Consider the following 12,028-nt stretch of genomic DNA (forward strand, 5'->3'; position numbering starts at 1 on the left):
ATTATTTTTTACCTGCTCTGGCCGGCCCCGGGAGCCAGCCAGAGCAGATAATCGCATGTTTTCCCGGGATGCGGTATCGCTATATCGCAAAAAGCTAAAATTGCGATTTGATTGCTTTTGCGATATATATCGTGCAGCCCTACTCCACAGGAAGTTCTTTTCTTTTTGAATTTCCTTTCTGTCTGACCACTGTGCTCTCTGCTGACACCTCTGTCCATGTCAGGAACTTTCCAGAGCAGAAGAAGTTTGCTATGGGTATTTGCTCCTACTCTGGACAGTTCCTAAAATGGACAGCGGTGTCAGCAGAGAGCACTGTGGTCAGACAAAAAGGAAATTCAAAAAGAAAAGCACTTCCTGTGGAGCATATAGAAGATGATAAGTACTGGAAGGATTAAGATTTTTAAATAGAAGTCATTTACAAATCTGTTTAACTTTCTGGCACTAGTTGATTTAAAAAAAAAAAAAAAAATCCCAGTGGAGTAACCCTGTAATGCCCGGGGATGGCATTACAATTGACTGTGCTAAAAAGGGCCAAAAAGACTAGATGCAAGCAGTAGGTTTTTAGGCACCATGACAACAAATCCACAAATTGCAGCAATGTTCTGTTGCCTTTTTTGCTGCTAATAATCCTTTTGAGTCTGAATATTTTCTCAGTACTTATGATGGCCATTTTCTCTGTGAGAGGAAGACAGGAGGCTGCTTCTGAGCTTGAGAAAAATTCCTAAATGACATTTAATAAGGTTATGTTCTCTAGGTAGCGTGACCTACACATGCAGAAGTTCAAAGAAAATGACATAACAGAGGACCTCATTTATCTGTAATACACGGGTGAATGTCATCTAGCCACCTAGTAGTACATGTATTCATGAAAAAATTCTGTTAGATATAATGGTGAAGTAGTCCCCTCCTATAGTGTAATAAAGGGAATCGCAAATGTTCACAGTGAAGTGACTTTGGAAAAATTATACCCAATTTATATAGATTTTGTTTTATTTTACTACTTTTAAAAAATTATAACTTTTTGTAAGAAAATGAGCATGATTAAAATGTCCTCCTGTCACTCTTTTATTTCTATATATACATAGCTGTATGCGGATTATTGTTTGCGCTATCATATATAGTTTTTATTGGTTCCATTTTTGTTTTTGATGGGTCTTTTTGATTACTTTTTATTCATTTTTTTCTGGTATATGAAGTGACCAAAAATTTGCAATTGTGAACTTTGGTATTTTTAATTAAAAAAAAAAAAGTTTTAACGTCTATTCCCCATGTGGTTTCATTAACATTATATTTTAACCCCTTAAGGACCAAGCACGTTTTCACCTTAAGGACCAGAGCGTATTTTGCACATCTTACCACTGTCACTTTAAGCATTAATAATTCTGGGATGCTTTTACTTTTCATTCTGAGATTGTTTTTTCATGGCATATTTTACTTTATGTTAGTGGTAAATTTTCGTCGATACTTTCTTGGTAAAAAATTCTAAAATTTGATGAAAAAATTGAAAATTTTGCATTTTTCTAACTTTGAAGCTCTCTGCTTGTAAGGAAAATAGACATTCCAAATAAATGATATATTGATTCACATATACAATATGTCTACTTTATGTTTGCATCATAAGTTGACATGTTTTTACTTTTGGAAGACATCAGAGGGCTTCAAAGTTCAGCAGCAATTTTTCACAAAATTTTCAAAATCTAAATTTTTCAGGGACCAGTTCAGTTTTAGAGGGGATTTGAGGGGCCTTCTTATTAGAAATACCCCATAAATGAACCCATTATAAAAATTGCACCCCTCAAAGTATTCAAAATGACATTCAGAAAGTTTGTTAACCCTTTAGGGGTTTCACAGGAATAGCAGCAAAATGAGGGAGAAAATTCAAAATCTTCATTTTTTACACTCGCATGTTCTTGTAGACCCAATTTTTGAATTTCTAGGAGAAAAAGCCCCCCAAAATGTGTAACCCAATTTGCAACCTCATATGTGTATGTGAAGTGTTGGGCGGGCGCAGTAAAGGGCTCAGGACGGAAGGAGGACAATGGGATTTTGGAGAGTGAATTTTGCTGAAGTGTTTTTTTTTTGGGGGGGGGGGGGGGATGTTGCATTTAGGAAGCCCCTATGGTGCCAGAACAGCAAAAAAAACAAAAACACATGGCATACTATTTTGGAAACTACACCCCTCAAGGCACGTAACAAGGGGTTCAGTGAGACTTAACACCCCACAGCAACCAATCAGATTGCTTCTTTCATTTTGCAGATGCCTTGTTTAAAATGAAAGAAGTGATCTGGGCAACTGGGACACTTTTCCTCTGGACAGGTTTTGATAAATCTCCACCATAATGTGCAAAACGGCAGCAAGCATCAGAATAGCAACAACACCACAGCAACAAATACTAACTACCTGGTGGAGCCAGACACATGAACGATGTTTCACTATGGGAGCTTCGTCAGGATTTATTAAGCTGTTTTATAATAAGATTCCCAGAGCTCAGCTTTCATTTTAGCAGAACAACATAAGAAATGAAAGCTGAGCTCTGACTGCTTCAGACAACAGAGAATCTTAGTATTTTAGTGCCTTTGCTACTCACAATGATTTTGTCTTTGAATGTATTTCCAAGACTTTCGATTGACAAAATACCATTCTCTGGAGTATAGATAACAGGGACAGTTAATGCAGCAAAACCAATGTAGCAAAGCAAAGACCAAACATGTTAACTTATCAGATGCTAAATGTGAAGAAGGCTAGTTTTTTCTGCTTTATTCTAGTGTCCTGGTAGTGACAAGACTGCTGTTCTTGCAATCCTTTGAGCAGAGGCTTACACAATGCCAGCCATTATATGAAGGAGCTGTAGGAACAGGATTAAACCAGCACTCTTTCGTGATTACATGCCCACCTACATCTTATCAGTCTTAAAGGCTTTACAATGCTATGTCAGATTCTTGAGCACAAAACCATGCTTTTTACGTTGTTGTATACCGTTTGTGCCTTCTTGTCTCCAATTCTAATGTGGCACACAAGAAGACATTTACTTTTTAAGAATTAGTTTTCTTATTTAGGGTTGTGTACATCTGTAGCTGTAACCATTTCTATAGTCTTCATTTGTTACGGCAAATCATCATATTTTTCTTTTGACCCTATATATTGCTTTAATAAGTACAATAAGTAGGTAATCTGAAATTTTGTTTTTGGAGCTACTGTAGCTATAATGAAATTCGCTGTTATTTTGTAAAGTGGTTACTTATCTCAATTGCTAACAAAAAGCATAAATGCTAAAATGGCTATAGGAGTATTTACATTCCCTGATAATGTATAGCAGGTGCTTTGAGCAGAATACAGACCCCTTCTTACACTGTACTACTTTCAAAGGCCTATGTTTGCCTTCTGGTGCACCAAAAACCAAGATGCCCTCATACTAGCCTCCACCGATTCCCCATGGCTGCCGTTCTGAAACCTTCTAGCCCCCATTGTGGTCTGCTTCTCCTTTACATTACTGGGCAGAGCATTAGAGCAAGAAGAAAAGGACCACAGTGGGGACCGGAATACCTCTGGTATACAATGTTCTTCTATTTTTCCCAAGCAACTTCTAATAATTTTGTTCCATCATCTTGAAGAAAAGAAGATAGTTGTAAACTGCAATTCCGATACGTTAAAAGAGGAGGAGGTTCAGAAACAAAAGTAGAATACACAGTAGCATGCAGATTTGCACCCAGTTTATTCTTGGTTCTACACAATAGCCCATGTACATTCTAATTATTATTATTTTTTCTGACTTTTTTATTTCCTTTTTTTTTTTTTACATATTATGGGTGGCTGCCCTGGTGCCTGAGCGGTTAACAGCACTTAGAGATATTATTTGCAGCAGGACTCATGGACATAGATAACAATAGAATGAAGCTGCCCCATTTATATTAATTGAAGGTATTACTGAGCATTCTCTATTCTACAGGGAGGGGGGTTCTGATCTCTGCTGTGAATGGTGGTGGATCCAGTGTTATCTCTCTACTGATAGAAGAAAGATGATACCCACCACTCACCAGTAATGCATTGTGAATATTTATTATGCCATAGTGTAGTACAAGGACATGTTTCGGCATGGGAGCCTTCCTCAGCTGTCTGCCTGGCAGACAGCTGAGGAAGCCTCCCACACCGAAGCGCGTCCTTGTACTACACTATGGCATAATAAATCATCACTGTGCATTACTGGTGAGTGCTGGGTATCATCTTTTGTCTACCTGTGGTTTTCCCCCTCCTCGTGCACCAACGCAGATTCCACAGAAGTGCCGACATATCCCTTTATTGATCTCTCTACTGATGCCACCTTTCACTGTACTGTGGTCTACTTTAAAGGGGTATTCCAGGAAAAAACTTTTTTTATATATATCAACTGGCTCCAGAAAGTTAAACAGATTTGTAAATTACTTCTATTAAAAAATCTTAATCCTTTCAATAAATATCAGCTGCTGAAGTTGAGTTGTTGTTTTCTGTCTGGCAACAGTACTCTCTGCTGACATCTCTGCTTGTCTCGGGAACTGCACAGAGTAGAGTAGAAGAGGTTTGCTATGGGGATTTGCTTCTAAACTGCGCGGTTCCCGAGATATGTGTAATCAGAGAGCACTTAGACAGAAAATAACAACTCAACTTCAGCAGCTCATAAGTACTGAAAGGATTAATATTTTTTAATAGAAGTAATTTACAAATCTTCAAAGCATGTAGATACATAAATGAAAGTCCGGCACAGCACTGGCGAGCAAAGGGTATGCAGTGGTATGATTGGATCCGTACGTAGGAGTGCAGTGAGATCACTGAAGGTGCAAAACGGGGTGCAGATAAAGAAAGGCACAAGTCGCTGTATAATCAAAGCAGTAGAAGAAAACCGCACTCACCCGTCAGTAGTGCACCGGTGCTTTATTACAAAAGAACCGTGGACATGAACACAAGACAGCAGGATACCGGCAGGAACGCCAGGGCACACACATGTGTAGTTACAGCTGTTTCACGGGACTCGGCCCGCTTTTTATCAGACTCCGCCCTCTGAAGGCGGCTTGCAGGTTAAATACCGACCTACAAGGCCATCATCAGATGGGCGGTTACACACATGTAAGAGACATCTAAAATCAAAAAATCAAGTTAAAAACAACACTCTATGCATAGAAAAATATTCATATAGAAAAAATGGAAACACGTCAGCACTATCTTCATAGAAAAACACTAAAGTCCAGCTTATCGTTCAGCCCAAGCTGTCCTTTGGCATCCGTCCGTAAGATAAACTCCGCCTCTGCCCGCAACATTTTCTTTCTGTCACAGCCCTCTCTGGGTAGAATTCTCTTAATTCCAAAAAACCTAAGGGCTGCAGGATCATTGTTGTGGGCAGTTTTTAGATGGTCTAGCACTCCAGGGCAACCTTTTCCGGAACAAACGGAATAAAGGTGTTCTCTAAATCTAATATGCAGTGCCCTAGTAGTGCTGCCTATGTAAAAATGCCCACAGTCACAAAACATACAGTAGACGATAAAACTCATTTTGCAGTTGATGAACTCTTTTACTCTAATCTACACCACCTATGCCACAGGTTTTTCCTGTTTTCATTTGGGGACACCATTTGCAACTACCGCATCGGAAATTACCATTGACCGTAGAATTGCTGAGCCAGCTCGTATTTTCTTTCGCAGAGTATCTACTGCTGGTTAGCAAGTCTCCCAAATTAGGAACTCTCTTATAGGCAATAAGGGGTTTACTTTTAAAGTGTTGGGATAACACAGGGTCATCTTGAATAAAATGCCAGTTCTTATGGATACTTTACTTAATTCTTTCCACCATGGGACTATGGGAAAAAGTGAAACAGAATCTCTGACCTTCACTTTTTCCCCTCTGTCTATTTTTTTTGTTAGATGTACCACTGTTCTGTAACAAGACACTTCTCTCTTGTCTGTTTGCCCTATCATAGGCTGTTTTCAAGACCGAGGGTGGGTACCCTCTCTCCAGAAGACGCAAGGTGAGTTCTTGTGCCTGTTTATCAAAACTGTCCTGTGTGTCGTTAATTCTTCGCAAGCGAAGGAACTGACCATACGGAATGGCAGTTTTCACATGATGTGGATGATAGCTGCTATAGTGTAACAGAGAGTTACCTGCAGTGGGTTTGCGGTAACCCTCTGTACACAATCTTCCGTTATTGATTTTTACCAAGATATCCAAGAACTCTATTTTCTCGTCACTGATTTTGCTGGTAAATTGTAACCCCATATTGTTATGTGTATTCAACCAGGCCATGAAATTCGTGAACTCCGCGCTCGAGCCCTTCCAGGTTACCAGCACGTCGTCCACGAATCTAACCTAGCTGACAAGGGACTTTCTGAAAGGGTTAATTTCTGAGAAGATAAATCTTTTTTCAAGAAAAGCAACATAAATGTTAGCCAGGGTACACGTGACCGGCGTGCCCATGGCTACGCCACTCTTTTGTGTGTACCAAACGTTGTTAAACTGGAACACATTGTTGGTAAGAATTAAATTTAGCGCATCACACACAAAGGAAACAAACTGTTCACTCTTATTGGAGGACACCAACAATTCCCTGACACACTGAACTGCTATACTCTGGTCAATGTTAGTATACAGACTTTCGATGTCAATGGCACCCAGTAAAAATTCCGGGTGCCATTGAACATCTTTTATGGTTTCCAGGAAATGGTTGGTGTCCTTGACCATATGTGGGATTTCTTTAAAAGTGGGATGAAGCACCCAGTCGATGTATTTCGAAAGGGGTTCCATTAGAGACCCCACAACGGAGACGATTGGTCGTCCGGGTGGGGTCTCCAATGTTTTGTGGACTTTTGGGAGAAAGTACCAGCACAGAAGGGCTGGTACTGGGGGAAACAGTTTGGTGGCAGTGCTATTCGAGATCGTCCCCACCTCCACAGACCTACGTAAAAAGGTCTGCAGACATGCCGACAACCTCTGAATGGGGTTAGTTGGTACAATTTCATAATTTTTGGTGTTCGACAGTTGTCTGTGGGCCTCAGACAAATAGTAACTTTCTTTTATTAGAACAATATTACCCCCTTTGTCTGATTTTTTGATAATTAATCCTTTCTGCGATCTTAACCATTTTATTGCCTCTTTTTCCTTAACTGTAAGATTTTGGCTATCTTGGGGGTATGTAAGGGCTTTCACGTCTTCTAATACTTTTCTTTGAAATATATCAAGATTACCCCCAGGGGATTGAAGGTAGATTTAACACCGCCTGTAAAAAAAAAAAAACACTTAAATTTAGTGACAGTTTTCCTTTAAGTCTATGTCATTGTCATATACAGTGGTCCCTCAACATAAGGTGGTAATTTGTTCCAAATGAACCATCATTAGTTGAAACCATCGTATGTTGAGGGATCTGTGCAATGTAAAGTATAGGAAGTTATACTCACCTGTCCCCGCCGCTCTGGACCGTCACCACTGCCCTGGATGTCGCCCTCCATCGCTGTCGCCACGTTCCCGGGGTGTCCTCGCCGCTCTGGACTGTCACTGCTGGCCAGGATTGTCGATCTTCATCGCCGTCATCACGTCGTTGCACGTGCCGCTCCTATTGGATGACAGGACAGCGTGCGCGGCGACGAAGGAGAGCGACGGCGATGCAGCGGAGCCCAAAGAGGACGGTCCGGAACGTCGGGGAAAGGGGAGTGGCCATCACCGGACCACACGGGCACCTTAAACGGCTATTCGGCGGCAGCTGAAGCAGTCTGTGCTGCCGGATAGCCGTTTATGCGATGGCCCTGACATACAAAAGCATGATATGTTGATGCTGCCTTCAACATGCGATTGCCTCTGAGAGGCCATCGTATGTTGAAATTATCATATGTCGGGACCATAACAGGTCGGGGGACCAATGTATTTGGATTCACGGTTAGTTTCTTGCATCTTGTGTAGGATTTTTCAGACAGGGAGGGGTGTGCTGGAATTCTTTAAAGAGCTCAGATAAAGGAAAGGGTTAACCACCAAGCTGCTACTAGCCAGTGAATGGAATCTACAGGGTGACTACAACAAAATAAGATACAGTTTCTTTTACAGAGTCTCACTACAAAATCAATAAAACCACAGGTTGCATGACAACTGGGCACCAGTCCATTCCTGAACTACAATACAAGAGTGTCAAACCAAACAGAACAGACCAGTACATATTAGGAACACATCAAAAGCAAGGAGAAGCAAGGGTTAAAAACAATGACCAGCCAAAGAATGATCAGTGACATACAATGAAATACAGATAGAGAAAACTACAAAATAATAAACAGATACAGTCATGGCCGTATATGTTGACACCCCTGAAATCATTCAAGAAAATGAAGTATTTCTCACAGAAAAGGATTGCAGTAACACATGTTTTGCTATACACATGTTTATTCCCTTTGTGCTTATAAACCAAAAAAAGGGAGGAAAAAAAGCAAATTGGACATAATGTCACACCAAACTCCAGAAATGGACTGGACAAAATTATTGTCACCCTTTCATAATTGTGGAAAAATAAGATTGTTTCAATCATGTGATGCTCCTTTAAACTCACCTGGGACAAGTAACAGGTGTGGGCAATATAAAAATCACACCTAAAAACAGATAAAATGGAGAGAAGTTCACTTAGTCTTTGCATTGTGTATCTGTGTGTGCCACACTAAGCATGGACAACAGAAAGAGGAGAAGAGAACAGTCTGAGGACTTGAGAACCAAAATTGTGGAAACATTTCAACAATCTCAGGGTTACAAGTCCATCTCCAGAGCTCTAGATTTGCCATTGTCCACAGTGTGCAACATTATCAAGAAGTTTGCAACCCATGGCACTGTAGCTAATCTTGCTGGGCATGGACGGAAGATAAAAATTCATGAAAGGTGTCAATGCTGGATAATCCAGATGGTGGATAAGCAGCCTCAAACAAGTTCCAAAGATATTCAAGCTGTCCTGCAGGCTCAGGGAGCATTAGTGTCAGCGTGAACTATCCATCGACATTTAAAAGAAATGAAACGCTATGGCAGGAGACCCAGGAGGACCCCACTGCTGACACAGAGACATAAAAAAGCAAGACTACATTTTGCCAAAATGAACTTGATTAAGCCAAAATCCTTCTGGGAAAATGTCTTGTGGACAGATGAGACCAAGATAGAGCTTTTTGGTAAAGCACATCATTCTACTGTTTACCGAAAACTGAATGAGGACTACAAAGAAAAGAACACAGTAGCTACAATGAAATATGGTGGAGGTGATGTTTTGGGGCTGTTTTGCTGCCTCTGGCACTGGGTGCTTTGAATGTGTGCAAGGCATCATGAAATCTGAGGATTACCAACGGATTTTGGGTTACACTGTACAGCCCAGTGTCAGGAAGCTGGGTTTGCTTTTGAGGTCTGGGTCTTCCGGCAGGACAATGACCCCAAACATATGTCAAAAAGCACCCAGAAATGGATTGCAACAAAGCACTGGAGAGTTCTCAAGTGGCCAGCAATGAGTCCAGATCTAAATCCCATTGAACACCTGTGGAGAGATCTTAAAATTGCTGTTGGGAAAAGGCGCCCTTCCAAAAAGAGAGACCTGGAGCAGTATGCAAAGGAAGAGTGGTCCAACATTCCGGCTGAGAGGTGTAAGAAGCTTATTGATGGTTATAGGAAGTGACTGACTTCAGTTATTTTTTCCATAGGATGTGCAACCAAATATTAAGTTAAGGGTGCCAATACTTTTGTCCAGCCCATTTTTGGAGTTTGATGTGAAATTATGTCCAATTTGCTTTTTTCCCCTCCCTTCTTTGGTTTAGTTCAGATACACACAAAGGGAATAAACATGTGTATAGCAAAACATGTGTTACTGCATCCTTTTCTGTGAGAAATTCTTCATTTTCTTGAAAGATTTCTGGGGTGCCAACATTTATGGCCATGACTGTACAGTGGTCCCTCAACATACGATGGTAATTCGTTCCAAACGAGCCATCGTTTGTCGAATCCATCGTATGTTGAGTGATTCGTGCAATGTAAAGTATAGGAAGCTGTACTCACCTGTCCCCGCTGCTTGCGATGGTGTCTCCGCCGCTCCCGATGGTGACCCCGGGCCTCCGCTGGGCTCTCCTGGTCATCTCCGGTCCTCTGCTGGGCTCTCCTGGTCTTCTCCGGTCCTCCGCTGTCTTCTCGGGTCCTCCGCTGTCTTCCGCAAGGCCTTACTGGGCCTGCGTAGCGACGTCATTACGCCGCTGCGTACACCATTCCTATTGCATGACGTGCGCAGCAGCGTATTGACGTCACCGGAGAGGGCCGAGAAGACACCGGAAGACCAGCGCTGGACCTGGAGGGCGCCCCGGAGCATCGTGGAGGGGTAAGTAATACTTACCGCACCACACGGGGAACATTAAGCTGCTATCCGGCAGCAGCTTAAGCATTTTGCCCTGCCGGATAGCACTTAATGCGATGGCCCCGACATAAAAAAGCATCGTATGTCGATGCTGACATCGACATGCGATGGCCTCTGAGAGGCCATCGTATGTCGATTTGATCATATGTCAGGGCCATCGTAGGTCGGGGGGTCACTGTATATCAAGACACAGGATCAGGATTAATATATAGCAGTCAAAACCCAACACAAACCAACAAAAGCTAAAGTCCTACTGTTTAAACACAAACACTGAATTTTATCTTTGGAGATCCAGAATTACAACCAAACAAAAACAGTAGTGACACAAATATATTTGGAAACATACTCAGAGACACAGAAGCTTATCAATAGCCTTTTTAAACAGCCTTGCTGAGAGATTATATGCTGTTATTCCTAATTCAACTAAAACATTGCATACAGCAGAATTTCCACTAATCCGGCAACTCCTGCATTTACTAAGTAAATTTACTGCAAAATATGAAACCCATGAAATTATGTCTTCAGCATTTACTAAAACCATTCACAAATTCTTCTACTGTTACACATTTCTTTGTCTACAGTATGTGACATACAAGCCCCTCCCCTCTCGGAAAGGTCTATAAAAATACATTACATTGCATTTAAGACAAGCCCTCCTCTTGAAATGTTTGGGCATTGGTTAGTCTCTTTTGAGCATTGGTTAGATGCCATTTTGAGACATTAAACATGTATCATACCTCACATAAGAGATAGGAAAAAGAAGTTTGTTTTTATGTCTACCATTACCATAGAAATAGAAATATTACATTCACTTAAAAATGTACCATGTTAGATATAACATGTGCTGTATATACAGTAGGAAGTAGGCCGGCAGGCCGCAATGACGTGCGGCTCCCTGGTACAGACTACGGTAGCCGGTGAGTAGCTGTCTAGCAACATCTGGAGGGCTACAGTGTGGAGACCACTATACAGTGGTCTCTAAACTGTAGCCCTCCAGATGTTGCAAAACTACAACTCCCAGCATGCCCAGACAGCCGTTTGGGCATGCTGGGAATTGTAGTTTTGCAAGATTTAGAGGGGTACAGTTTGAAGATCACTGTGCAGTGGTTTCTAAACTGTGGCCCTCTAGATCTAGAAAAACTACAACTCCCATCATGCCCACACAGCAGTTTGCTTTCTGGGCATGCTGGGATTTGTAGTTTTGCAACATCTGGAGGGCCACAGTTTGGAGATCACTGCGGTGGTTTCTAAACCATGGCCTTCTAAATCTTGCAAAACTACAACTTCCAGCATGCACGAACAGCAAAAGACTGTCTCACCATGCTGGAAGTTTTAGTTGCGTACCTCCAGCTGTTGTAAAACTACATCTCCCAGCATGTCCTTCGGCGATCAGTACAAGCTGGGAGCTGTAGTTTTGCAACAGCTGGAGGCACACTGGTTGGAACATACTGAGTAAGGTAACAGAACCTAACTGAAGGTTTTCCAAACAATGTGCCTCCAGCTGTTGCAAAAGTACAACTCCCAGCATGCACGGTCTGTCAGTGCATGCTGGGAGTTGTAGTTTTGCAACAGCTGGAGGTTCCCCCCCATGTGAATGTACAGGGTACATTCACACGGGGGGGGGGGGGGGGTTACAGTTAGTTTCCTGCTTCAAGTTT

At 41.7% G+C, this 12,028-nt stretch overlaps 1 protein-coding gene across 4 annotated transcripts in view; it reads left to right on the top strand.

Annotated features, from left to right (window-relative positions):
- Positions 1-12,028, top strand: part of MBP (myelin basic protein) — a 164,292-nt gene that overhangs the window by 56,692 nt on the left and 95,572 nt on the right. For 2 of the 4 annotated variants that reach the window (XM_056521403.1, XM_056521404.1), the window contains exon 3: positions 5,946-5,993. The exons of the other annotated variants lie outside the window; for them this stretch is intronic. In XM_056521403.1, coding sequence (XP_056377378.1) covers positions 5,946-5,993 — 48 coding nt within the window. The remainder of the gene's footprint in view (positions 1-5,945; positions 5,994-12,028) is intronic. 4 annotated transcript variants of the gene reach the window in all.

Source organism: Hyla sarda, chromosome 5 (assembly GCF_029499605.1).
Source record: "Hyla sarda isolate aHylSar1 chromosome 5, aHylSar1.hap1, whole genome shotgun sequence".
In the NCBI taxonomy this organism is placed as follows: domain Eukaryota; kingdom Metazoa; phylum Chordata; class Amphibia; order Anura; family Hylidae; genus Hyla; species Hyla sarda.